Here is a 27857-nt window from a genome sequence, read left to right on the forward strand (position 1 = left end):
GAAGCCAGCTTTCTGGCTTCATCAGTGTCTGAGCAAACACAGATCCGCAGTGGATCCTGTCTGACTGGGTTTTGCTTGTGGCTTCAGCTGGGAAAGATGCTGTGGATGGGCTGCCCAGCTCTGGCCTCATGCCTCGCAGGACCAGTGTCAGCACGAGCCTGTGAGCCTGTGAGGTCAGAATAGTTCAGACTTCTCTTTTTCAAGATGAAGAAGCCACCTCCCTGTGTGCCTCACCTGCCTACTCCTCACCCAGAGGACTTAGCTTCCAGGTTAGAGCCACAGGAAAGGGGACGCTGTGTCATTGTGCCGGGGGTAAGCACCCACGTGGAGCCTGGAAAGCTGGTGTGTAACCCCAAGCCTGTCTCTGCCTTCTGGCCCTCAGTTCCTCTGGTCTCCATAGTCCCACCCAAACCAATCAGGTCTGTAGCCAACACAGATAGGCTGCTGAGCCCCGAACCCAGATACCCCATGGGGCAGTGGCCTGGACCAGAGAGCCATCGCCCAGTCCGCTCTGCATTCATCTCAAGTGCAGGCTCAAGTGTTAGAAGTTTCGATGTGCCTCTGCAAAGTCATCCTTGGTGCCTCCGTGTCCCCAATTCTTTCTCTGCTTCTTGTGGGATGCCCAGACCCCACCTGATCTCAGCCCCCATTCTCGAGGGCCCACCTTTCAGCAGGACGACCTGGAGGGCCAGTCCAGCCCCAGGGTTCCTGCCCACACACTTCTGCCAGCACAGAATGTTCCAGGCTGACTGCTGGGTGGTGGGTGAGCACCCAAGGCCACCACAGATGCCAGGCGCTTGCTCTCGTGGTCACTGGGAGTAACAGGTACAGCCTGGAGCAGAAATTCCCCCACGCCTGTGGCCTCGATGCCCCTTTCCCTGCTCCTCTCCCCCTCAGGCCAACCTCACAGCCCAGTGGCTCTGCCAAGACTGGCAGGAACGGGCAATTTCGAGCGCACTAGGGTAGTAAGCGGACATTGCAAAGTCAGCAAGACACGGCCCGTGGAAGCCCAATGGGGCTTCATGGAAAAAGGTGTGCGCAGGGGGGGCCGGAGTGATAGCACAGAGGTAGGGCATTTGCCTTGCAAACTGGATTCAATCCCAGGCATCCCATGTGGTCCCCCCAAGCCTCCAGGAGAGATTTCTGAGTGTAGAGCGAGGATTAACCCCTGAGCACCACCACCTGATGTGGCCCTAAAATAAAAAGAAACTAACAAAAGGCACTAAAAGTCCTCAGTCTGCCCTGAGGGAAAAGAACAGACTGCAGCCCATCCAGGCTCCGGGTAGGACTGGCTGGGGGTGGGTGTTGGGAACCCAGGTGCCTCCTCCCCCACCTTCTGGGCCCAGGCAGGAGGGGAGGGAACCCAGAGACTCCCAGAGCCAGCCTGTTAGGCTCTTCCCCCGCCTGGGTCGGAGCACCAAAAGCAACACTGTGGCTAGTGCTGGGAGATCCCAGGCCTGGACTCCTTGAAACGACCTTGAACGTGAGGCCCTCTTAGGGCCTCCCTGCCAGGGCTTTCTGCACAACCAGGTCTCAGGGGACTCATCCGGGAATTAGAGCCCAGCTCCCCACAACCCCGGTGTGGCCCTGTCTCAGGGCCACCCTGCCTGGGAGAACAGCTCAGGGACTTCCCATAGCCTCAGGCCTCCCCGTGCTCCTGGGGGAGGGCGCACCCCGACAGTTCTCAGAGCAGGAAGACTGGGGGGCTGGTGAGGGTGAGGGATCAGAGCTCATGTGGAAAGGCTCCCCCATGTTTCAGTCCGCTGACTTTTGCCTTCCAGCGCAGTGAGGGCAGAGGGAGCCTTCACTCTGCTCATCTGTGGAGACCCAGCCCGACCACACCACCGGGGTGCAAAGCCACTAGCCAGGATGCAGAGCCCAGGAGAGCCTCATGTCTCATCCCATCCTCTCTATAAGCCAGAGGGGGGGACACGTCTGACCTCGGCAAACACTGTCATAACTAGCTAAGCCCCGTGTTTATATCTCTGTATGTCTCTGGAGCCGAGAGTTGCTGTGTCCTGCTTCAAACCCCGCTTCAAAAAGCTATGCATCGCAAAACGTGCTCATTGGAGCCATTCATTAATGCAGACATCACCTCTGATGAAAAGATCAGCTCAAATTATTTTATATATTTTTGTTTTGCGGGTTAAAGTTTTTTTTTTTTAAATAAAGATACTATTTACAGTCGTGCGGGGGCGCGAAAAATGTTTTCTTCTTCCTAGGGGGGGCATGGCAAAATAATTGAGAAGCACTGCCATAAGCCCAAATGGTGTCAGAACCTATAGGGGCAGTGGTTTTGAGAAAACTGGGCCTGAGGGCATGGGAGGAGAGGCACGTAGAGACAGACTTGAAGGAATTCAACATTCAGCTTTGTTTTTTGTTTTTGTTTTTGTGTCACACCCTGCAGCGCTCAGGGGTTCCTCCTGGCTCTACCCTCAGAAATCGCTCCTGGCGGTCTTGGGGGACCATATGGGATGCTGGGATTCAAAACACCAACCTTCTGCATGCAAAGCAAACGCCCTACCTTCTCTATCTCTCTGGCCCTCAATTCAGCTTTTCTCTGAGCTGAGGGCAGGCTCCAGAGAGGTAGTCCGGGGCCCTTCCCAGTGTGTGGGTTACCCAATTTAGGGATCCTTCTTCCAGATACTGGGGACAAAGTGAGGGAAGGACACAGCCCCTGGAGAGGAAGATAAAAGATGGCCTTGGGGGGTCCACAGGCGCTGTGGCCCCTCCCTGCAGGCTTGCTTCCCAGGATTTGAAATGCAAATTCCTCAGCAGTTTAGGCAGCAAGGAGACTTCTCAAGAGAAGGTTTCCCTCCCTAGCCCCAGGTTACCACCCCCCTGCCTGGCCAGTCTGGGACCCAGTGTGTCAGGATATGCTGCCAGGCCCAGCCCAAGGTGATGGAGCAACCACCAGACAGTCCCCTTCGGGACCACATGGGCCTGGACACAGACCTGTCGCGTGGCCACTCCATCTCGAGCCTAGGGCAGAGCCAGGCAGAGAGTCAAGAATGAGTTTAGGGGTAGGAGAAATAGTACAGTGGAAGGGTATTTGCCTTGCACGCGGCTGACCCAGGACCTAAGTGGTTCGATTCCCAGCATCCTATATGGTCCCGAGCCTGCCAGGGACGATTTCTGAGCGCAGAGCCAGCAGTGACCCCCGAGCGCTGCCACCGGGTGTGACCCAAAAACCAAAAATAAAACGAGGGGCCTGAGAGATAGCGTGGAGGTAGGGCATTTGCCCTGCATGCAGAAGGACGGTGGTTCGAATCCTGGCATCACATAGGGTCCCCTGAGCCTGCCAGGAGCGATTTCTGAGCATAGAGCCAGGAGGAATTCCTGAGCGGCGCCGAGAGTGACCCAAAAACAAAACAAGGGGCCGGGCGGTGGCGCTAAAGGTAAGGTGCCTGCCTTGCCTGGGCTAACCTTGGACGGACCGCGGTTCGATCCCCCGGTGTCCCATATGGTCCCCCAAGCCAGGAGCAAACTTCTGAGCACATAGCCAGGAGTAACCCCTGAGCGTTACCGGGTGTGGCCCAAAAACCAAAAAAAAAAACAAAAACAAAACAAAACAAAACAAAAAATAGAATGAGGGGTTTGGGCTCTTTTTCTATCTTGTCTTTGCACCTTTGCTGGCTCTTTGGACTCTGTTCTCTCCGGAATCCTGTTCTCTCTGAACACCTTTATAAAGGGAGAACCCTTTATCTCCTCTCACGTCTTTCTAAATAAGTTTGTTCAATAAAAAAAATAAATCTTGCTTTGCTACAAAGAAAGATCGAAAGAATGAGAGGTCCAGTCTGGGTCTGTGTCGCCAGGGGACCAGGGAAGAACGTGGGCCTGTTTGAGGTGTGGCAGGCGACTGAGAAACGAATAATGACCTAAAGTTCCTGACCTGCTCTTGACAGTGTCAGACAAAGCCTGGGGTGCTGGTGCCGCAATGTCCCGGGCAGCCCCCAATGTCCCAGGAGCCCCCTAACCAGTCTCTGGCATTCCATCCTTATAGGGAAATTGGGGCCAAAGGGATGAAGAGACTCCGGGTTTTTTTTTTTTTTTTTTTTTTTAGTCTTCCTAACGAGGCTCTTAACAATCAAAGGGTGTCTGCTGGGGAATGCGAGTTTTCATAACAAAACAGGGTGTGGGCTGGAGCAGAGGGTTGGGGGAGGGCCGGAAACAGTCTGAGAGAACTGGGTGCCGGGTCTGTGGGTGTCTGTGGGCATCTGCTGGGTGGTCCCAGCCCACACCCCTCACTGTGGCACTCGGTGCCCACCGCGGGGGGCCAAACGACCTCCAGAGCCCTCGGAGCTGCCACCTCCCCTGGCCCTCAGAGTCCCCCCTGGTGGGACAGCCTCAGCTCCCCTAGGCCACTGCACCCCAGTACCAGCTGAGGATGTGCTAGGCTGAGGAGTGTTGGATACATATGAAACTCTGTCCGCGTTGACCTTCACCTTGGACGCTGCTGACCTGTTTTCAGCAACCCCCAACAGAGACCCTCCAGCTGGGCAGGAAAAGACCAGTGGCTCTGAGCAGGATTGGGGGGACCAGCCATGGGGCAAAGTCCCCCCCACCAGTCTGGGTCTGCAGGGGGCTGGCCTCTTAAAGGCATGCCCCGGAGGAGGGTTGGGGCCTTCTCTGCACTGCACAGCCTGGCCTCCAACACCTGCAGAAGGGGAGAGGACTTTGGGCAAGTTCTGCACTGGGGTTTGGGGTGCAGACCTCTCAGACCCCAACCTTGGACCCAGAGGGAGTTAGCAGGAAGGCGCCCCACTTTTAGTTCCAGCCACATTTTCCCCAAAGAGCCCCTCCAGCCCTTCCAGCTGCTCCATCTCCATCTCCCCTGCCCCCAGCACTCCACCGCCCCCCATGTGTCTGACTGGCCAAGACGCCCCCATTTTCCAACCCACGTGTCCCCCCAGCCCCCCAGCCTGGACCACCCCGCGCTCCTTCCCTTCCTCCCTCCCTGCCCAGCCGGGCCACACCCGGCACGTGGAGTTTCACCCGCCACCGTGCGTGCGGGGCGGAGTCTTCATAACCCCGCCTCCAAGTAGGCGTGGCTTAAAAAAGCGGACGGGGCCGTCCCTGGAGCAGGAAGGCGTCTTGGGGGCGTGTCAGGGGCGTGTCCAAGCGCGATCAAAGTAGGGAGAACTCTAAAATGGGGGCGTGAGCAGGGCGGGGCCGGGCGTGTCCTTCCCTTCCCTCCCGCACCGCGGCCGCCCACTTCCTCCAGCCGCGCGCGCGCGTCTGGGCGGAAGTACGTCAGTTGTTATCCGCTCCCGGGCGCCGCGGCCGCCGCCTCTCGAGTCTCCTCCGGAGCGGCCGCCGCCGGAGCTTCTCCGCCTCCGCAGTCGCTCCACGGCCCCGCTCGCGTCGCCTCAGCGCTGCCGCCCGATGGGACGCGGCCCCGGGGCCGCGGGCCGCTGAGGACCGGTCGCCTCCGAGGCGCGCGGCCGCCCGCGTCGGGCCGTCCAGGTCCAGGCCGCGCCGGGCTCGGGGCTGAGTCCGCGGCATGCCCGGCCCGCCCCGGCCCCGACCCCGGCTCCGACCCGCGCGCCCCGGCCCCGCCGCCGCCTAGCCCCCCCGCGCGCCATGGACGGCCCGGGCCGGCAGGGCCGCCGCGCGCGCGCGCTCCGGGACCGCGGCCGCCGCCCCCCCGCGCCCGCCCGCCGCCGCCCGCGTCCCCGGCCCGGCCCCCGACCCCGACCCCGACCCCGGGCCCCGCGGCGCGTCCCCGGGCGACGGCGACGCCGAGCCGCGGCCCCTGGGCGCAGGCAAGGAGAACGCGGGGGACCCCGCCGCCCCCGGCCCCCGCCGCGCGCCCCCCCGCGCCGCCGCCCCCGCCGCGAGTCCGGCTCGCAGGACGAGGACATCGTGGACGGCTTCGCCATCGCCAGCTTCAGCTCCTTCGAGGCCCTGCAGGTGGGTGCGCACTCGGGCCGAGCTTGCCCTGGCCACGGCCCGGCCCGGCCGACGGACGACGCAGGCCTCGGTTGCGGGGCCCCCACAGACACCCCCACCCCAGTTGACTCCAGCACCCACGCTCATCACACTCAGGCCACGACCGCACACTTGTCAGCCAGGACCGTGTCTGCCTGTATCTGCCTGCCCCAAGGTGCAACACACACAAACACACACACACACACACACACACACACACACACACCCACACCCTTGGGCCTGGCCGAGCCCCTCGCCCCGGTGTGCCTGGCCTGGCCGCGGGTCACCTGATAGAGGCAGACACTAGCCGCCCAGCTCTGCTCTGCTCTGGGTGTGTCCACACTTCTCTTTCCCTCCCCTCCCGCAGGGGAGAGGCCTGGTGGAAGGTGGGAAGGCCCCAGGCTCTCCAGCTTGAGCTGTATTGTATGTATATGGTCCACAGCGGGCTTCTGCACTCAGCCCCCCCACCACCACCACCCAGGGCCTCTTGCTCTGTCTGCCTGGTTCCTCCTGGCCGGCTGCAGAGGTAACAGGCAGGGATGCACTCTTCAGCTGCTGCTGGAAAAGTTGCCCGCCCGGGCCCTAAGAGATGTGCCGCAGGCACGGGCCCGAGCATTTCCCACCACGTCTGCCAGCCAGTCTGGGCTCCCCCCACCTGCCAGACTCTTTCTTGACTTGCTTGGCAAATGGCACAGCTGCCTCTTGCCTGGTTCAGATTCTGCTTTATAGACAGACAGCTGTGTTCTGCGAGGCTCTGATAGCTGCCCTGATTCAAGCACTGCTTGCCTCCTGGTGGAAATGAGGGCCCTACAGCTCCCAGCTCCCTTACACTGGGCACACCCCTGTGCCCTCCTGCCTCTTAACCAGCGTGCATTTGCCAGCTAGAAGGACCTTGCGATTCTTTTTTGTTTTGGTTTTTGGGTCACACCCAGCAGCGCTCAGGGGTTACTCTTGGTTCTACGCTCAGAAGTCGCTCCTGGCAGGCTCGGGGACCATATGGGATGCCGGGATTCGAACCACCGTCTTCCTGCGTCTAAGGCAAACGCCTTACCGCTGTACTCTCTCTGGCCCCGAACCTTGCGATTCTGCTATGAGAGACTGGGCCTCTCCAAACACTACGGGGTCCACTGTCCCCAGGGATGTTCTCCCACAGAATAAGGTGTACAGAGGTGTCAGAAAGTCTGGGCCCACATGTCCTTCCGAAGTCCATATCTGGGGCCTGGGTGTTCGGAGGGGATCCTGTGTCCGGTCTTCAGGCCACAGCACCTCCCTCTCCTCAGTGGACACCTGGGTTGCGAGTGGACAGTGCTTTGCCCGAAGTTCCATTGGAAACCATTCCGGCTGTCAGTCCGAGTGTGCTGCCCCGGGCTCTATTGCCTGTGAGGGGAGTTCAAACCCCTTGCTGATGGTCTGCGAGTCCAAAAGTAACTCCCAGAAAGATAAATTAAATCCCATTCTTCCGGCCCCCCTTTTGAGGGAGACCTTGGTAATAATATCCGGAGTAAATAATCAACAAATGCAAAAGATTAAGGGACTAAAGGTTCAGCGAAGAGAGTCTTTTGTCAGTTGCAGCCAGCTCCAAAAAGCAAACCGAACAAGCCGTCAGTTCTGGCAAAAGAGCCCCTTATGCCTCCCCCAACAAGCTATTTATTTCTTTCCTTAATCACCCCCACTTGGAAGATCCGGGCAAAAACAATATTACAACAAATACACAACAATTGCCCTGGGCTCTCCTGCACTGTATTCCATACCTTCTGTTCCTTTCTCATTTTTTTTTTCCTTTCTCTGTTCCTTGCTCAGTTTTTTTTTCTTCTGGTTTTTGGGCCACTTCTGGCTGCGTTCAGGGATTACTCCTGGTTCTGCGTTCAGAGATCGCTCCTGATAGGCTCTGGGGATCATCGGGAATGCCTCATGGGAATCAAACCCGGTTCTGTCCCGGATTGCTCTACCGCTGTACTATCTCTCCGGCCCCCTCATTGCTTAGATTATGATTGTTTCTCTCTGCTTGTGCTCGGACACTGCCCTCGGTGCTGGCCACCTGGCCTGCTCTCCACTCAGCACGTTGGGATAAGCTGACTCTTCGTCAGTCCCACTGCTTGTGCCTGTGGCTCCTGCTGCCCCCTGAGGATGTGTGTGCCCATTGGTCTGCACACCTGCGAGGCTCTTCTATCCCTTTTACCAAGTGGCAGTGTTTATCCAGGGCATGCCACACCAGCTAAGATCCCTTCTGGGCCTAGGACATGTCCTGGGCCCATGTCCTCGTCCATCCCTGAGTGCTGCTGAGCCTGCGTTCTATCCCTCCCCAGTGCTCCTAGGGGGTGCATGCAGCACGGTGGTGGGAACATGTACAGGGCTGGCCCCTCATCCTGCAGTCCGCACAGCCCATCTGCATCGTTCTCTCCCAGAGCTCAGCTTAGCACCCTGTTCTCAGCCCACCTGCTCCTCTGGGCACCGATAGTGCAAGTCCATGTTACAAGAGAGAGTGCAGGTGTGAGCAGGCATGCGTTTGTGTGTAAGAAAGTGCAAGCGAGGGGCCGGAGAGATAGCATGGAGGTAAGGCGTTTGCCTTTCATGCAGGAGGTCATCGGTTCGAATCCCGGCGCCCCATATGGTCCCCTGTGCCTGCCAGGAGCAATTTCTGAGCCTGGAGCCAGGAATAACCCCTGAGCACTGCCAGGTGTGACCCAAAAACCAAAAAAAAAAAAAAAAAAGAAAGTGCAAGCGAGCCTTGTGCTAGCCTGTGAGTACGTGTTGTGTAAGTCTGACCCGTGCGTGTGTGATCTGTGTGAACTTGAGTGAGGGCAAGTGCTGCGTGTGTTGTATGTTCACACTTGCATGTATGTGCTTAAGAGCACATGCTGTGTGTTTTACGTACAAACTCACACGTGCTCAAGAGTACATGTTGCATGTATGTTATGTACAAACTTGTGTGTATGCTTGAGCAGTACTGCGTGTGTGGTATGTGTGAACTTGTTTGTGCTTGAACATGGGCTATGTGGTTGGGTGCAGGTAGGTGGTCAGGTGACATTCTGGGTGAAGTTGGCCCTATTCAGTGGGTGTGTACAACCCTCGGCCACTTCCGAGCCGGGCACTTCTCCCTACACTGCCCATCCTGGATACCACCCATGGTCTGATTTCCAAAGTGGGAACCATGCTGGTTATCATGGTGCTGTGGCCCCAGTCATCATGCATCCCCGTGGTAGCCTACGGTGTAATGACTTTGTGGCAGTGTAGGAAGCCCCATTCAGTATTGCAGGGTGGCTCAGAGGACTTGAAGACTTTGAGGACCTGGGAACAGAGCCCTAGGGGCCTGCGCTGGCATTGTGCTAACTGCTGGGCTAAACTTGTGAGGGCGCCACTGCAAGGCCTAGACCATTGTGCTGCACCAGCAGGTGCTCCAGGATCAGGGGGCATGAGGGTCTCTGCAAGAGGCTGGGTCTCTGGAATAGGCAGGTCCTGGGTCAAAGCCCTCCTGCTGCCTGGACTTCCTCCTGGGCTGTGTGTGAGGTCAGTTGGCAACATTGGGTGTCAAGGCTAGAACAAGGTGGGGTGCAGGACTAGGGTGTTCATGTCTGCCTTGTTTGGGGGCCACACCTCATTGTATTTTTTTTTTTGTTTTTGTTTTTGTTTTTGTTTTTGGGCCACACCCGGTAACGCTCAGGGTTACTCCTGGCTATGCGCTCAGAAGTTGCTCCTGGCTTGGGGGACCATATGGGACGCCGGGGGATCGAACCGCGGTCCGTCCTAGGCTAGCGCAGGCAAGGCAGGCGCACCTTACCTTTAGCGCCACCGCCCGGCCCCACCTCATTGTATTTTGCCTCTGTACTTAGGGACATGATGTGGTGCTGGTATCAAATCCAAGTTGGCCATGTACAAGGCATGTACTCCTCCTCTCCCCACCACGGTAGAATCTCTAGCCCTTCTCCCCTTTGAAGTGGGGTCAGAGATGAAGGAATTCTCTGGGGGCGGAGAGATGGCATGGAGCTCTGGGGCGTTTGCCTTGCATGTGGAAGGACGGAGGTTCGAATCCCGGCATCCCATGTGGTCCCCTGGGCCTGCCAGGAGTAAACCCCTCAGTGCTGCCGGGTGTGACCCAAGAACCAAAAAAGGGGGATTCCCCGGACACCCCCCTCCTGAGAAGCAACAGAGGCCACCCCCAGGCCATCCTTAGACTTTTGGGGTGGCTCTGACCCGAGTGGATAATGTCTTCAACTGGCCCTTGTAGCCTCGAAAGGGTCCCCCTTTGGCCCCCTTTTATGCTTCTCATTCTTTGTTTTGGGGCCACTCCCGGCGATGCTCTTTGCTTAGTGTTTAGTCCTGGCAGTGCTGGGGCAATTTGTGCAATGATGGTGTGTGACTGGCTACAGCAACTATCTGTTTGAACTTTTTGTTTTTTGGGGACACACCTGCCTATTCTCAGGTCATACTTGGTGGGGCTCCGGTGTGGTGCCTGGGGTCGAACCCAGGTTGACTGTTGCTCACTGTATTGCTTGAATACTGTTTTCAGCCTCATTTGACTTCACTTGTCCCTTTGTTCTCAGTACTGGCTGGAAGGCACACATCACAGGGCCTACCTTCTGTGCCTGCAAGGGTGACCCCGGCCTGGCCTTTGCTGTAGTGCTCCTCTTTGCCCTCATTTTGGAAGACCCTGGGGATGTCTTAGAGGTGGGAGGATATACTGAGGCTGGTTGCTGAGGTCCTAGTTGGTACGTAGTTCCATCCCTGTCTTAACTGTCCCTCAGGGTCTGCCTTCCACTTGCCACGGTGGGGTAAGGCTTCTTTGGTCCTAGCCAGGTAACCACTAGGGAGGAGAGGCCACCACCATTCTTGGCTCTGATAACCCTGCAAGTTGTAAGGAGTCCCTTCCTGTGGGGTGGGGGTATCTCCTGAAGTGTTTTCTTTGGGGACTGGGGTAGTCTTCCTGAGTACTTCCTGTGGGTGTATGATGTTATGCTTAGTACTTTCTGTGAGGTGTGAAGGTATCCTTTCGAGCACTCTCTGAGGGTACAAGGGGTATCATGGGCAGCACTTTGTCTGAGTATGGGGGTGTCATGAAGAGAACTCCTGAGAGGCTGTTCCAGGAACCATTTCTGTATTTGTGAGGGTGTCTCGGGGGGGTATTTGCTGTGGGTTTGAAGGTAATGGATAGCATTTTCTGTGACTGAGGATGTCATGAGAATTTCCTGTGGCATGTGAAAGAATTGTCTGGGAGCATTACTGGTAGGTGTGAGGATGTCCTGAGGAGCACTTCTTGTGGGTATGAGGTGTCCAGGGGAGCACTTCTTGTGTGTGTGAGGGTGTCCCAGAGAGAACATCCTGTGGGAGTGAGGGTGTCTGGGGCACTTCTTTCTGGTGGGTGAGGATGTTGGGGGCATGCTTCCTCTGGAGATGTCTCTCTGCTGTAGTAGACACATCAGCTTTACGCTCAGCAGCCTTGGACCTTGCTCTCCATCTCTGGAGCCTGGTGGAACTGGTGGGTGGCACCTGTAGGTCGGGTCCTGACCATTCCACAGGCATGAAGAGTCCAGGTTGCTCCGCATCCCTGTGCCTGCATGTGCCCCACCTTGCACTCCCTGGGGCCTTGCGTGTGGTGGGCACTGGGATTTTGAGAAGGGAGCAGTCAGCCCCCTCCCATGAGCTATGCCTGGTCTCAGATCAGAAATCTAAGGCACCCCAGAAAGGCTGGGCTCCCTGTGGTTGCTCAGCAGTCTGACCCAAGGCTCACTGGCTGTCTCCTCCTTCCCCCCAACCCCCCCTCCCACAGAAGGACATGGCCCTGAAGCCACAGGAGCGGAAGGAAAAGTGGGAGCGTCGCCTGGCCAAGAGGCCCCGCGAGGCAGAGAGCTGTCCGGCTGTGGAGCCCAGCGAGAGCGGGCAGTCCCCGGAGGTGGGCAGCCCCACACAGGACCTAGCACCTGCCAACGACCAGGGCAAGAAGGCTCCTCTGCAGCCCGCCAAACAGGTGAGCAGCAGGCGGGGGGCCCCAGCGGCACCTGAACACACTACCAGCTTCTGCCTTCTCGGCAGCGTGTCCATCGCTGTCGGGCTTGGGGCGTGGGGCACATGGGTCCCGGCTGCTGGGCCACCACCTGCCAGAGGTGGTGTCCTCGGGAACCCTGGGACAGGGGTGCGTCTGTGCTAGGCCGGCCCCGTTTCCCCATTGCGTCTGCCGGCTCCGCCGACCGCGGCTGTCCAGTGTGTCTAGGGCTGGGTGCACCTGCGGCTCCACTTAGCGCGTCTGTGAGGCTCAGGGCTCACTTTGGTGGCGGGAGTCTCGTCACTTGTGGTTGGTGTGTGGGTCCGAGGAGACTCCTGGGTGCTCTGGGAATGGAGGGGGCATCCCCCAGCACAATCCTGTCTTGGTGTCGGCTCAGCTCAGCTCTACGCACTTTCCTCTGGGGGTCACGCACGGGTCTGCGCCTTCTCCGAGGATTATCTTGGTGTCTTGCCCGCTCGCACCATGAGGCCGCATGTGTCCGGGATCTGGGCTGGGGTCGGGGGCACGGGCACACATGCCCAGGTGGACACATGCTCTTTCTTCCATGCAGGTGGGCTCCCCAGAAGGGGGGCCGCTTTCAGCCACCCCCTGGCATCAGAACGGCCCGGCCCAGCACGAGCAGCATCTCCAGCCCAGCCAGCCCCCGGGGTCACCCCCAGCCCCGTGCCAGCGCTGCCAACCCCGTCGGGCTCTCCCGGACTCTGGGCAGCCCTGCCTGCCCCAGCGGCCACCCCCTGGTCAGCACAGGTGGCCAAAGCGGGCACTGCTGGGCCCAAGACAACCCTACCAGCCCCAGCAGTCACTGCTGGGTCCAGGTCAGCCCTGCTGGCCTCAGCAAGCCCCTAGTCAGCACTGTCCCCCCCACAGGTCACTCCTGGCTCAGCCCTGCTGGCCACGTGGGGGGCCCCTAGGCCCCAGGCCCCGCTATCGACGTCTGCGGTCGCTCCTGGCGCCGTGGCCCCGTTGCCGGCCCCTGCGGTCGCTCCTGGCGCCGTGCCACTTCTGCCGCTCCCTGTTGGCACGCTGGCACCGCAGCTGGCCTGTACCATCATGGGTTGCCCCGTGTCTCCGTGGCCAGCCCCTCAGGGCATCCTCAGGACAGCGTCGCCGGCCCCTGCGGTCACTACCAACCCACTGTCCACAGTGCCAACCCCCACAGTCCCTCCTCACTCTCCGCCCTCGTCGCCGGCCCCCCTCAGCCCCCTCAGGCCCATGCCGCTGCCCCCGGCAGGCGCTCCTAGTCCCACGCCAGCCACGGAGGTCCCTCCTGGGCCATCCCAGCCGACCCCGGCGGTCACTGCTGGACCCCAGTGAGCCACAGAAGTTAGGGGAGTCCTCTGAGCAGCCGAAGCCCAGTTCCCCCAAACCTTCGCTGTTAGGTCCTGGACAACTGCAGTTGCAGAAACGGCCCCTCCTGGGCACAAAGCCGACCCCACGACCTCTTCTAGGCTCGAACCGGGTCTACAAGCCTCGGCCGTTACTCCCCATCCCCAAACGCCCTTCGCTCCTAGGGCGGCCTGCCTTTCCCCGCCGGCCTCTCCTGGAGCTCCCCAGCCAGCCGAGAAGGTCCCTGCTGGACCTGTTCCTGGGCCACCCCTGCCGGCCCCTGCGGTCACGACGACGGACTCGTGCCTGTACCCCCGCACTGGCCCGCCAGGCCCCATCTGTGAGCCCGGGGGCCTGAGGCCCTTGCCAGGCTGCGTCAGATAGAGCTGAGGCTGCTGCGGGCAGTTGCAGAGGCCAGGAGGCCAGTCATTGGCGGCGGGAGCCCTCCGGCCTGCTATGGGGGCCAGAGAACGGGAGCCGGATGCAGCGTCCCCGTGCACACCCCGGAGTGTGGCCATGTGCGTGTGTGAAAGGACCTGGGGGGTTGGCGCGAGTCACCCCCCATCCAACGAGGCGCCTGTCGTGAGTGGTCAAGTCGAAGACACTGGTGACAAGAAGGGCAGCTGCCCTGTGGGAGCAGACGTCAGCCCTGGGCCTGCTCTGCGTTGCTCCCCCACCTCGGGGTCCCAGGCTGGCTCAGGGGCCCTGGACAGTAGGCAGGGCTCAGCTTTGACATCCAGGCCGGCCTGTATGTTCTTGGGGGGCCCGGCTCGCCCATGTTTGGGTCAGTCCTGTGGGGCGTATCTGGGTCGGGAAATAAAAGGTACCGATCCTTGTGAGCAGCAGCTGTTCGGGTGACTCAGCGCGTGGGGCAGAAGGATCGACCTGCAGCAGCTTCGAGTCCAACGCACCGTGGCCGTGGCATAGCCCCACAGGCCCCACACCCCTTGCTCTGGAGCTGGGTTTGTCCACAACCTGGGGCCCTCCTACCTGCCCTCTGGGTGGGTCTGCATGCTGCTGAGTCTGTGTCCACTGTCCCCTTATCTCCATGGATCTCTCTGTTGCACTGTCCACTTGCCTCTAAGTACCATGTCTATATCATGTCTCAGAATTCCCTTCTGTCCGTTTGAGGACCTCCATATGTTCCTCTTGTCTGTCTCCCCACTGTCTCTTGTCTTTGAGGACCCCCGAGTCTGTCCCTGTCAGCATGAGGGAGCATAAGACCCTGAGGCAGCACATTTGTTGGGGTGGAGCTGCTCTGCTTGGCCCAGTCTCTATGCTTCCAGGACCCCTCTGGGTAGTCTCTGTTGCTCCTAGGAGCTCAGGACAGACCCCCTAGAATCCTACACAGGGAAGAGTGAAAGCACAGCAGGGAGGGCATTTGCCTTGTTTCTGGCCAACCTGGATTTGATCATCGCATCCCATATGGTCCTATGCACCAACCGGAAGTGATTCCTGAGTGCAGAGCCAGGGGTAACCCCTTTGTTTTAGTGTGGCCTAAAACTACTAGTGGTAGCATCCTGTGGGACAAGGTTTCCTGGGTCAGTGCTGCCCACAGAGTAGGGAGGCCAAAGGGTCACTGCCCATGCCCAGCCCTGCATTCCTGTCCCCACAAGTAGGTAGGTAGCTCAGTTCCCCGATGGGGACTTGTGGGAGTAGTGTCGCTCCTGCTGTGTCAAACAGCAACTTTGGGTCCTGGATCACCAGGGGCCCCTTTAGAAAATGCAGAAAAAGCCATTCCAGAAGCTTTACCCAGCAGTGCCTGTGGCAGGAGGGAGGATTCTGTCCAGATATGACTTGGACCCCATTCCAAAACCCCTCCAGGGCCCCACTCCACTCATCTTGTACCTGCCAAGATGACTCAGGAAGGTTCCCTCTACCTGGCCCCTGGCACCTTACAGACACCTGCCTGCTTTATCTCTGTCCTTTCTCAAGGCTCTGTGACCTCTGGCCAGTTAAGGTCAGATTTTTGGCTTGTGTTGGTTGACTCCTGGCAGGGCTATGTGCCCAGGTTCTACCTGCGGGGGCTGGAAGCAGGTCAGGAGACTCCTGTTTCTTTACAGGTGGGGACTCCAGGCATGGGCCTGCCTGCCCTGATGCCCGGAACCTGGAGCCATCAGTGTGCACTTGGGTGTGGGGCACATCGCCAGTCCCTGCTGTGGCTCCACATGCCTCCTGGGGATAGTTAGCAAGACAGCACTTCCAGTTGGACGGAGGGTCTCCCCTCTTCAGTAGCCTCATCCTCCTTCCCCTTCTCCTGCAACTCAGGCCCATACTTGGTGCTGCTTCCTGCCCATACTTGGGGTGTCTTGTGAGATCTGGGGGGGGGGTGTGGATGCGGAAGAAAGTCCAGGCATGGGTGTCCAAGTAGATCCTCATGTGTGTTTGTGTGTCCCTGTCCCTGAGCTGCCGGCATGGCTTAACTAAGTACTGGAGGGACCACTGCACCAGAGCTCAGTGAGCACAGGACAAGGTTCAGGGATGCCCTCAGAGGATCATTGGGGAGAGGGCCCATCTCCACAGGACATAGGACAAAGGCCTGGTCCCACTCACAGCTCCATTCAGGAGCAGAGGTCAGAGCCCACGAGTTTCAGGTGTAGTCCCCCACCCACCCCCCTGTAGACCTGGGACTCCCAAGAGCCACAGCATATGGGGCTGTGAGCTGAGCCTCTGGCTACCCCTCATGTGCCTGGCTACCTCAGGCTTGTTTGAGGGCCAGTTCTGTGGTGCTGCGGCTGTGGTTGTGTTTGGGAGCTGCGCTGGGTCCTAATTGTGGGGATGCTGAGGGGATGAGGTGGGGTGTAGGGTATGAGAGGGGTTGAGGAGGGACATGTGAGTGTTGAGTGTGTGAAGGGATAAGGGATGGGGGGTGAGAAAATGAGGAATGAGTAGGAACGTGAAGGGACGTGGGGTGTGAGGACAACCACAGAGTGATGTGGGCAAGGAAGGGAATAGGGGAATGGGTTTGGGGGGGACACGGATGGTGTGGGTTGCTGTTGGGGTGGTGTGGGCTTGCATGTTCTGTGCTGGTTGTCTTTGGGGGGAGGGTGGGGCCTGAGTTCAGGCTCCATGACCTTGTCTAGGTCTTCTGAATCTGGTCCCAGGGGAGCTTGGTGGGGTGTGGGTGCCTCCTCGGGTTGGCTGGGTGGGTGGGAGCCGCTCTCTTCTTGGGCTCCCAGGCTGGCTGATTGATGGCTATGCCTATCCTGGGAAGGGGCTGCCCATCCACATAGCTTCCCAAAGTGGGGGGGGGGCGTGAGGGGCTTCTGGGTACCTCCACCTGTACTGGGGCTCCTTGTAGTGACCACCCGGCTTTCGCCCCTGCTCAGACAGGCGAAGGGAGTCCCCAGGGCCATGCCACCACACCCCCAGCCCCTCCTGTTAGGGACTCACGTTGCTGGTGAACAGCCTCTGTGTGTCCTGACCAGCTGGACAGAGCGAGGGTAGCAGGGCTTCCTGTCCTGGCTGCCATGTAGGCTCACTGGCCCAGCCGCTGCCTCGTCCGCTGCACCATGTAGGTGACTGGGCGCTGGGGCAGCTCTGAGCCCCCAGGTGGAGGGGCCAGCGGGGCTCCAGAAGTGCAGGAGTGGTTTGGAGCCTCACCCACAGACCTGAGGCCCCAACCCCCCTCGGGGGCCTGGGCAGGACGGCTGTGTTCTGCTGCCCTGTGCTGAGCTGTCCTCCCTGTCCCCAGATGAAGGTGCCAGTGTGCAGAGGGGGTGACCCCCACAGTGACGACGCGTCCCGCAGGAGCAGCTCCCGGGACCGGCTCAGTGACGTGAGTACGGGGGGCAGGTTTGAGCACAGGTGCTGGGGTTCGGAACTGGGGGGGCCTGTGTGGCCTCTTGTTTGGACCTGGTACCTCTGGAGGGAGGGGCCTGCGGCCGAACAATGGCTCCTGACTGTCGTCTCCTCCACAGAGCTCAGTGCAGGCGCTCTCGGGCAGAGGCTACTCTGTAAGTGCCCTTGCCCTGCATCCTGGGGCCCCCTGGTTGTTCCTGGGAGTGGGGGCCTGTAGACTCGACTCTGGGTTCATGGGTTCCCCGAAGCTGTGGCCCAGCCCACATCCTCCCCACGCTGCCTGCACTGTGGTCAGGGATCCACGTTTTTGTCCTCATTCTCCTATGGTTGGGTAACTGGCCTGAGATGGCAGCACAGGAGGCTGCACGTTGGCAGCCGGTGAGGGTGGCTCCACCTGCCCCCTGAGCATGTCCAGCAGTGCCCACTCTCCCCTGACCTAAGTGCTTCCTGGAGCCGCCTTGCTCCACAGTTCCACTGGCTGGGCAGGGGTGATGCAGGCAGTGGCTGAGGGAGGCTGAGTCAGGCCCTGTGCGTGGGTGTCTGCATATCCTGGCAGGTGTGTCTAGTGTCGCTGCACTGTGCTGGCCTTGGTGGGTATCACAGCTGATCTGGTGTCCATGTCCCAAGGCTGGCATGCTCTCCCTCCCCACAGCCCATTTGTGGGGTGAGGGACACACTCAGAGGTCTTGTTTGTGGAGCCACAGCCTCTGGTGTCAGTGTGGGGCAGTTTCTCTTGATGGCTCATGGGCCACCTGGAAGGAAGGGAGTCTGCTTCCCGGAGGCATATGCAGACTCCGCAGTTCTTTTTTTTTTTTTTTTTTTTTGGTGGTTTTTGGGTCACACCCGGCAGTGCTCAGGGATTATTCCTGGCTCCAGGCTCAGAAATTGTTCCTGGCAGGCACGGGGGACCATATGGGACGCCAGGATTCGAACCGATGACCTCCTGCATGAAAGGCAAACGCCTTACCTCCCATGCTATCTCTCCGGCCCCAAGACTCCGCAGTTCTGTTCCCCAGAGGTCCCTGTCCCAGAAGTGGTAAAGGGACAGGAAGGGTCACTGCTCTGGAGTGATGGGGGAGGGTTGATGAAGAAAGTGGTATTGGAAGAGGTGGTGGAGACAGAAAACATAATGGGAAGAGGGTGGTAAAGGTGGCAGAGATGGTGGAAATGGTGATGGTGATGGAGAAAGCAGAGACAGGGACTGATAACTGAAAATGTCATGTGGCATGTCTTGTGAGCACAAAACTAGACATTTGCACAAACTCGCTTATCGGAGCCTCACAGTGACACTGTAGATGGCCCGTTTCTGTTTCGCAGAGGTGTAAACTGAGGCAAAGATGCCTGCATGGGCAACCTGCCTTGTCCAGCATGTCCACTGGGACTGTCTCTGCTCCATGCAGCTCTGCACCCAGGGGTGTTCTCCACACACTCTGTGAAGGTCGCCTTGGTCAGGCCTTGCTGGCAGGAATGGTTCTGCGGAAACTCAGTGCAGGCTGGCTAGGTGTTGTGTTTGTGTGTGTGTGTGTGTGTGAGGGGGGGGTAACACACTTTACCTGGCATCTCCACATCCTCCTTGCATCCATCCATTGAGCTTTGGGGACCCTGGAGAGTGGCAGGCCCACCTACTGCACCAGCTGATGGCCTCCCTACGGTGGCTGGAATGGTAGAGCAGCCTACATGTTCTTGGGGACACAAGGTGCCTTATGTCTCTGTGGAAGCTCCTCACTCCCAGAGGCTGCATTTCCTGTGGCCTCACTCTGTTGCTGCCACCCCCACCATACCCAACTCCTATCTCCCCACCCCACACAGCCCTGCAGACCCCAGAGCAGAGCCTCTTGGATTTTCCAGGAGGCCATGGCCCTAGGGGGCCCTGCAGGGATCCCTGAACTTGGGTGAAGCTCACTCTGGGTCTCCTGTCTGAGGGAGGTTCTGGGGTACTGACCCCTCTCTCTCCCCCACAGAGTGACAGCGAGAGTGACGGGGATGACAAGGTGAGCACTGGATAGGGGGCATTAGGGGGCACTGGGTTACCAGGCTCTGAGGCCCTGTAGCATGGCTGCGCCCCACCCAGCCAGGTTATTGCAGGCCAGGGGCCCTCAGGCTGAACAAGGTGGAACGGACCCTGCCCACCCACCCCACCCAGACCCCCTGAGCTCGGCCTTATCCATCTGTTAAAAACATAGAGCACATGGGAGCCCCAGGCTGGGGTGTGGTTAGAGGGTCCCCCAGGCAGGCATCCCCTGCCCCTCCCGTAGGTGGCCCATCTGTCTTCACCTGGCGCTGTTGGAGCCTTAGGAGGGGGTCGCCTCATTCTCATTTCCTGACCTGGGCAAGATGGGCTGTTGGCCTCTTGGAACCCTACCCTTCTCAGATCTGTACCTCCAGGCTGAATTAGTTGGGCCTGCCCACCTCACGTGAGCCCCAGGCAGGTCCCAGTGCACTGACACGCATGGACGCACGCACGCACGCACACACACACGCACACATACACACATACACATGCGCGCAGCCTGGGCTCTGGCAAGACTGGGACACTTGGGCAGGGTAGGAGACCTCCATGGTGGGTCCCAGGCCCCGGGGGTCATTGAGTAGCGGGACTCCCTGCAGGACACAGGATCACCAGAGTGGGTTCAGACAGCCGCTGCTCTCATGTCTACACTGTACAATGCCCAGTAGCCCCGGGCTGGGGACTCGGGACTCCCCTCCCTCCTCAGTGGGTGCCCTAGAGCCCTGGCTCACGTGACTGTAAGGGTGTATCAGGTCAGAGCTCCGCAGAGGTGTATGGAAAGGGTGCCTCTGTGCGTGTACACCTGCCCAGAGAGGTCTTTGTCAGAGGGTCTTTTTTTTGGGACGGGGGTCACACCTGCCAGCACTCGGGCTACTCCTGGCTCTACGCCAGAAATCGCCTCCGGCAGGCTCGGGGGACCATATGGAATGCCAGGATTCAAACCACCGTCCTGCATGCAAGGCAAACGCCTTACCTCCATGCTGTCTCTCCAGCCCCTGTCAGAGGGTCTTGTTGCAGGACAGACAAGGCTCCTGCGCATTGTGGGCAAGGTCAGCTCAGAGCCCTCCCAAGGGCCCAGCCTCATGTCACCCCAGAAACCACAGAAACGGGCCCGGAGAGATAGCACAGCAGCATTTGCCTTGCAAGCAGCTGCTCCAGGACCAAAGGTGGTTGGTTCAAATCCTGGTGTTTCATATGGTCCCTCGTGCCTGCCAGGAGCTATTTCTGAGCAGACAGCCAGGAGTAACCCCTGAGCACGGCCGGGTGTGGCCCAAAAACCAAAAAAAAAGAAACCACAGAAACAACCTGGAACAAACCCAGAACAAACTCATCAGGTCCAGGCCCTTAGGCACCGGGCCCAGAAGGAGGAACGCAGTGGAGTTCAGGCTCTCTGCCTGCAGGTGCCCTGGGGGCTGCCTACCCCCACCCCATCTCCTTTCCCGGAGTCGCCCCAGGGTAGGGCACTTAATCACACCCACTCCTGACCTGACCTGTACATCCACAAGTGGAATTTCAGGGTCCCAGCCTTTTGAGGTGCCCACTGTCCCCAGGGATGGCCTCAGGCCAGAGCTTTGTTCTCACAGGCTCTCAGTCTGCTCTTCTCTGCTTGGTTGAAGGGCCCAGGCCCTCGTCAACAACCTTTGGGGGTCAGAGTCCAGCTGTCGCTGAGGGTGTGCCAAGGGTACTGCAGGCACATGGAGTCACGCTGAGCCAGGGAAGGGCTGTGATGGGCCCCTTGGGTCTGAACCGTGCCCTCCCTCACTTCCTTGGCTGCGGGTCCTGGAGGCAAGACCGAGAGCTGAAGCTGCAGTCACTCTGTGAAGCCCCTTCTTGTGGGTGTGCCCCGCACTGTCCAAGACTCCAGGCCTGGAGGTGGGGCTAGGAGGGCTAGGAGAGGTCTCCCGCAGTCTCTGAGCCTTCTCTCTCCACAGGTGTCTGTGGGCTCAGGGAAGCTCTTTGGCCCAGTTGCCAGCAAAGGTAAGTGCATCCCGGCTCGGTTTACAGCACAGGGGCAGCAGAGTCCCAGTAAGGTCCCCTGGTGGGCTTTTTTGCTCTCCAGAATGGTTGCTGCTCTGCCTGTTGCCTGTTGCTGCCTGTTGCTCTCCAGAATGGTTGCTGCTGCCTGTGGTCAGGTCAGCCCTAGGGCTCATTCCAGATTGAGCAGCAGCATCTTGGGGGTCTCTCTGGTGTAGATGGAGCGCCAGGGCCTATGGGAGGCCGGGAGGGGACTGAGTCCTGTCCACAGCACTGCCTGGACATACAGAAGGACGTCTGCAGAGTGGCCTCTGCTGAGAAAAGGCCTTGTGGCTCAGGGTGGTCACACTGTGGGGCAGTGCCTGGGGTCTCCTTCCGTGGGGCTATGACTTCCCAGAAGTGGCCACACCTTGTCACCTGCTGGAGCCTGAAGGTGGAAGCATGGGGCCCATGCTTGCCTCTCCTGTGCCTCAGAGGGGCCCCATACCCAGCACCTGCCCCGGACCGCACCCACCTCTTAAAATGACTGTCCCTGGTTTCGGGCTGGTGCTGCTGTGTTTTTGTCACGAGGGGCACCACAGCCATTGCAGCAGAGACCCTGGCATGGGGCGGCCCCCACGGCCTTTTTGGCCACTGTACACCCCCACCTCGCGTGCCCCCTTAGCCCAGGAGCCAGGACTCGAGGTCCAGTAAGTGAACCTGGGGACATGCAGATGAGGGCACAAGGCTATGTCTGCTGTCCTGAGAAGGGTGGCATCCACCCAGGCTGTTTGTGCAGATGTAAGGAAGCACAGTCACCCAAGATTCGTGGCCTCCACCTGCTGGCAGCCTCCTGATTGGCCCTGTGTGCCTGTGGGGCAGACCCAGGACGCTAAGTTTTGTGGGTGTTCGAGGCACACACAGGCCTCGCCAGGCTAGCCAAGCCACACCTGGGTAGCTCCCTCTGCCTGAGGACCATCGACACCCAGGTTTCTGCTCCCAGAGGACAGGCTGGGTCCTGGCCTGGACAGCCGAGGTGGAAGAGTGAGCCTGAGGGGCAGCTGCCTCTCTCTGCCTCTCCCTTTCCCCAGACTACTCACAGGAGGAGAAGCCCGAGGCCATGGCCAGGGCCACATCCCAGGTGTCGGGCCTGGAGCACAGCCGTGAGCTGAGCATGGAGCCACCCTTGCCGCCTGCTGGCCCCGGCCCTGGCCCCAGCCCTGCCATCAAGAAGGAAGCACCCGTCCCACCCCGCCTCGCCCCACAGCCCCCGGCCCTGCCCCCGACGCTTGTGCCTCAAGCCCTGGGCACCTGCCAGGGCCCCACTGCGCAGTCTGCGCACACCAGCCTGCTGGGCCTCAGGTGGGCGGCTCCCAGGGGCGAAGGGAGGAGCCGCAGCACCCACAAACTCTTGACACCCTCCCCCCCTCTTGCAGCAGAAGCAGCGGGCTTGGCCTCCGGCTCCCTAAGCACCTGCCCCTGCCACCCCACGCGCCCAGCACGCACCTGTCTACCTCACAGCTGGCGCTGTGCTCAGCGGCCCAGCACCCCGCGGCCATGTTAGCTGCACCCCTGCCCCCGCCGCTGCCCGCTGCCAACAGCCTGGTCCTCGCGGGACACCCCGCTGGTAGGTCAGAGCGCCAGTCCCGAGGTGCCAGTGTCACTGGTGGAGGTGCCCGTGCCGCCTGGGTGGGCTCACGCTCGTGTCCTCTGCAGATGCCAGCTTGCTGCTGCCGCTCAGCTCGCCGATCTTGTACTGCCAGCCTCGTGCGGGGACTCTGATGGGTACTTGGGCACAGGCTCCTCCGCTCCCTCCTCCCCTGGGCCCGAACCCGGCCCATGGCCACCGTCCCCGGGAGTGCCAGGTGATTACACGCCTCGCCCCACCCAGGCCCGCAGCCGACGTGCCTCTCCGTCTCTCTCTCTTCTCTCCTAGACCACGAGCTTCTCAGGCAAGAGCTGAATGCACGCTTCCTGGTCCAGAGCACCGAACGGCCCAGTGCCGCCTTGGGGGGGGCCCTGCCACGGGCCGAGTTCCACCAGCACACGCACCGGCACATGCACACGCACCAGCACACCTTCGCCCCCTTCCCCGCCGGGCTGCCCCCCGCGCAGCTCGCTCCACCCGCCGTGCCCCTGCCGGTGTGTAGGCCTGGGCCCAACTGCCCGGCCCCGCTCCCACTGGGTCACTCCTGCCCAGTACCCCCTGAACCCCGGCACCGTGACGTGCCCCTTGTACCAGCCAAGCAGGTCCGCACCTCAGGCTGAAGCAGCAGTTGTGCTGGGGAGGGCCTTCACTCCTCCTGGGTTGGCCCCCCACCTTGGGTGTTCATCGGCGGGGGCTGAACGGGAGCCATTGAGGACAGTGGTCCCCTAGGCAGGGCTGCCGGGCCACCTTGAGCCTCACCTCTGCTTCCTCCCACTGCAGTTTGACAAGTTCGTGCCCAAGCCGGACAACCCATACTTCCGCCATTCCAGCGTGAGTGTCCCGGTGCTGTGCCGCCCCCTGGGCCCCCGGCCCACCCCCAGTCTCACGGGGCTGCTCTGGCCTGCTCGTGGGCCACCTCCTTCTCTTGCAGCTCTTCTCTCCTGCTGCCCCAGGACTGCCCGTCCTGCTCACACACCCCGGCCCCTCAGGGTCCCTGCAGGGCGCGTTTCAGCCCAAGGTACCAGCTGCTCCCAGGCATGCTCGGTCTCGGTCTCGGTCTCGTGGGTGGGAGGCCCCAACGGACTCTGCCCGACTGACCTCACGCATGGGGCTGTGGCCTCTGCCTGTTCCAAGGGACCCAGTGTTCGCACTCCCCAGGATAGCCCCTGCATGCTCCCCCCCTCGGACTTTCCTGGGCCAAGGTGGGTAGGGAAGGAACACCCAGGCCACTCGCACGCTGCCCTGGCCCTGAGGTCCCCCTGCCTGCCTTCACACGGACCCCTTGGCTGAGGGTGTGGTTCTGTGAGTGGGGCCCCGGCCCCCAGTTTTCACTCTTCCTCTCTCTGCTCAGACTGCAAACCCACTGGAGGTAGCAGGCTGGGCCAGCACTGTCCACGCCCTCCTGCAGAAAGTCCCCGGGGTAGGTGTGGGTGCTGCTCAGGGGCATCCAGGCCACCCCCCAGAGCCAGGGCTAAACATTCCCTCTGCCAATGACAGGTGTCTGACGGCTACCGGACAGCTGTCAGGGTGAGTGCATGGGCTAGACAGCGAGTGAAGGCCTGTAAGTGAGAGTCTGTGAGTAGTCTGCAAGTGCAGGTCTCTTGAGTTTGTGTGTGTCTGAGAGGAGGATCAGTGTGTCGGTTGGTGCGGGTCGGTGCGTGTCTTTGTCTCTTGTGGAGAAAAGTCCGGAGCCGTGGGGCATTCCTGTCCTGGGAGGCAATGGCGTGCTGTGACAGGTCTGCTGAGGCGCGTGTGCGTCCCCACAGAGGCCTGGGCGGTGGTGCGCGGTGCACGTGCGGACAGCCTGGCAGATCTACCACCATCAGCAGAAGATGAAGGTGCGTGTGGGCTGCAGGGCAGGTGGCCTGGATGAGGTAAGGTGGGACAGTGAGCAGGAACCCAGTCTGGGCACCAGGAGGCCCCTCTGTGCATTCTGGACCTCTTCAGCTCCCAAGGCCTGAATGCTGGAAGGACGAGCAGCTGTCAGAGTGGGGGCTGGCACTCGTGGGAGGGGAGGTGGGTGGTCTGGGTCGCCCAGCCAGGAGCCTGGTTTCTAGAGCCCTGCACATGCCCCTGAGTTTGATGCCGGAAGCACTTAGAGGTTGGGGGCTCCACAGGCAGTCTCTATCCTCCTCAGCAGATGCAGCTGGACCACCAGCTGGACATAATTGGCCGACCGCCTGCCCCTGGGGCACTTCCCAGCCCGCACTTCTCGAGCCAGCAGGGCCTGGCTAGGCCCCTTTTCAGCTCAGGTGGGTGCAGGGTCCAGCCTCGGGGGGATGGGAGCTGTGCATGCTACTCCTCCCCTTGTACCCCATAACCACCTGTCCTCCTGTCCTATCTCCCATCTCCGAGCACACCTGTCTCTGTCCCCCATCCCCCCTCACCCCCTTGCCCCCCCTCCAACACCCCCTCACACTCCCATTCCCCATCTCCTGTCCTCAAATAACCCCTTCATACCCCCATCACATCCCTGCCCCATCATCATCCATTTCTTTTCTTTTTTTTTGGTTTTTGATCCACACCTGATGACGCTCAGGGATTACTCCTGGCTATGTGCTCAGAAATCACTCCTGGCTTGGGAGACCATATGGGATGCCAGGTGATCGAATCAAGGTTCATCCTAGGCTAGCGTGTAGTGCGCGCGAGGCAGAAGCCTTACAGCTTCGCTACTGCTCCAGCCCCTGTCCCTTTCTTTTCTTTTGTTTTTTTTTTGGGGGTCACACTCAGTGAGTTACTTACTCCTGGCTCTGTGCTCAGAAATCGCCCCTGGCAGGCTCCGGACCATATGGGATGCCGGGATTCGAACCGACGTCAGTCCTGGGTTGGCTGCATGCAAGGCAAACGTCCTACCTGTGCTATCTCTCTGGCCCACAATGTCCCTTTCTTTTCTTTCTTTTTCCTTTATTTTTCTGTTTTGGGGCCTCACCTGGTGATGTTCAGGGTTTACTCCTGGCTCTGCACTCAGGAGTTGCTTCTTCTGTTGTTTTGGGACCACACCTGGCAGTGCTCAGGACTTAATCTCTAGGATATTGGGGATTGAAATAAGGTTGGCCCCATGCCAGGCAAACATCCACCCCCTCTGTACTGCTCTGCCAGCCCCTCCCCTTCCCTTCTCCCCTGTACCCCCTCATTGATCTGTCTATCCCTAACTCCTTCCTGTCCCCCTCATCCCTTCTCTCCTTTTCCATCTCCTCTTCCCTGCCCTCTATACCCCATTCCTCTCACCCATTCCCTTGGCCCTACATCTGTCGCTCCATGTTCCATCCCCGTAATGCTGTGACTCCACTGGGTCACCCCTAGCTGTTCTCTCCTCTGCAGCGAACAGAGTCCTCCAGACGCCTGTGCTCACCCCATCTCTGGCGAGTATGTGGGTCCTGGAGCATCCAGGGTGGTGTGACAAGAGAGGGGGCATCTCCTAAGTGCCTGGGGCCAGCCTGGGGTTCTCGTGGATCCATTCCATGACATCTTGTACCCAGGAGCTGCCCCACAGCTTGGCACTGGCCTGGTCCCCATGGGCTGCCTGAGCGGGTTGGGGCAAGTCCCCTCTTGGGAACAAGGACATGGTAGGGTTGGGGTTTCCTGTCAGCTGGGGCAGGAGGGCGGGACTCGGGGGCTACTTGGGGCATAGTGGGGATCCCCAGCAGGTGGGTAGGCTGGGGGAGCCCAGACTCAGGTACACCTCCACAGCCTCCCTCACAGGTGCTGCCCATCCTGTTGCACCTTTCGGGCCCGCCTCCCATCCCAGCACCTTCCTGCCTCTTGGCCACCTGCCAGGTAGGTCAGCAGGAGGGGAGGGCTAGGTCTGCCCTCAGGTGCAGGGCCTGAGACATTCTTGTCCCCTAGGTGCCTTCAGCAGATCCAGCACCTTCGGGGCCTTGGGGACCCTGTGCAGCCCCTCGCTGAGTGAGTCACTGCTGCTCCCGCGCCCCTGGGGGTCCAGGGGTGTGGCCGTTACCCACCACCTGCCTCGCCTCCCCGAAGGTGGCATCGTTGTCCCCAAGGAGGGCCCCACACTGCCCACTGTACATGGTGCTGCTGCAGAAGCCTGGGGCCGGCCCCAACGGGCACCGCTTCCCTGGCACAAAACCGAGGGCAGCCTGATTGACCACAGCCGGGATTCAGGCCCTGACTGGGGGCGGTGAGTGGAGTCAGGGTGCAGGACGTGGGCTGGGGCTGGGGAGTGCAGTCTGGCTGCAGTGCGAGCTGACCCTCACCCCGGCTCCTACTATTTTCCTAGGGACCTCCTGGACCAGCGCCTACTGAGCCGCGGCCCTGACCCTCCGATGCCCCAAGTCATAGAGAGTCGCTCCCCCGCCAGGGAAGCCGTGTGCCCTGCCTTGTCCCCCGGGCACACGGGAGCCCCGGAGCAGCGGAGGGAAGCCATGAAGATCAAACAGGAGCGTCGCGAGGATGGTCTGGGGCCCGCAATACCCTTTTCCTGGGAGCCGATGCGTAGCCTGGAGCTGCCCCTGCGCGGGGCTGCCACATTTGAGCCCCTGGAGTTCTCTGAGCCAGTTCCCGCCAGGCGAGATGCACGCTACCAAGAGCTGGAGCGTGTACGGGCCCCGGAGCTGCCCTCAGGCTCAGGCCCGGGCCCCAGCCCCAGCCCCAGTGTTGCCGCCCGGCCCTGCTCACAGGTGCCGCCCCTGCTCGTGGCCACAGCCGCATCCCCAGGCCCTCCCGGGTGTCCCCAAGCCTTGCCACTGAGAGCCCCGGTTGAGGCACCCGACTACTCCCCGTCCCGAAACCCCCCCCAGGTGGAGGCACGGTAGTGCAGCCACCCCTGCTGGGTTCAGACTCAAGCACAGGGCCTGTGCACCTGGAACAGGCCCCTCCAGTGAGACACGTTTCTAATAGATTTGTATTTTTCTTAATTTTATGCTCTTTAGATGTTTAAAAGAGATATAAAGAAGAGTTTTGCCTTTTTAGTTTGAATCTGCAGTTTACGGCCTCAGACCCCTCCCCAGAGCCCTGGGGTTCCCTCGTCTTATTTATGGGGATAATGTGGTCGTTCTGTCCAACGCACTGTGACGCCCCTCAGGCCGGGCTCTGGCCTCCCTCTGCACTTGGAACCGAAGTTACAGATATATATTAAAATAATGACTTTAAAGAACCAGGTTCGCTTTCTTCTCTTAAATCTGGTTGACTTAAGAAGTGTCTGCACAGGCTACTGGTAGAGAAGTAATGTG

The 27857-nt window shown here is 60.1% G+C and overlaps 1 protein-coding gene across 5 annotated transcripts; it reads left to right on the forward strand.

Annotated features, from left to right (window-relative positions):
• Positions 1-5806: 5806 nt before the first annotated feature.
• On the forward strand, positions 5807-27781 carry FBRSL1 (fibrosin like 1). Of its 5 annotated transcripts, XM_049769207.1 has the most exons (18): positions 5807-5913; positions 11696-11893; positions 16950-17033; positions 19018-19047; positions 20996-21041; positions 22109-22379; positions 22454-22644; positions 22734-22802; positions 22954-23159; positions 23446-23496; positions 23597-23683; positions 24163-24192; positions 24432-24503; positions 24803-24917; positions 25987-26031; positions 26368-26442; positions 26512-26806; positions 26906-27781. In XM_049769207.1, exons 2-18 carry the CDS (start codon positions 11702-11704, stop codon positions 27438-27440), a joined length of 2394 nt encoding a protein of 797 aa, XP_049625164.1. In that variant the 5' UTR covers positions 5807-5913; positions 11696-11701; the 3' UTR covers positions 27441-27781. The 5 variants fall into 5 exon arrangements, with proteins under 5 accessions (XP_049625164.1, XP_049625169.1, XP_049625166.1 ...); XM_049769209.1 differs by lacking the exons at positions 5807-5913; positions 23446-23496; positions 23597-23683; ... (5 more) ...; positions 26512-26806; positions 26906-27781 and having other exon boundaries at positions 11581-11893; positions 22734-22882; positions 22970-23279; XM_049769210.1 differs by lacking the exons at positions 5807-5913; positions 11696-11893; positions 16950-17033; ... (6 more) ...; positions 23446-23496; positions 23597-23683 and having other exon boundaries at positions 23897-24192; positions 24806-24917.
• Positions 27782-27857: the final 76 nt, after the last annotated feature.

This window comes from Suncus etruscus, chromosome 2 (assembly GCF_024139225.1).
Source record: "Suncus etruscus isolate mSunEtr1 chromosome 2, mSunEtr1.pri.cur, whole genome shotgun sequence".
Lineage (NCBI taxonomy): Eukaryota > Metazoa > Chordata > Mammalia > Eulipotyphla > Soricidae > Suncus > Suncus etruscus.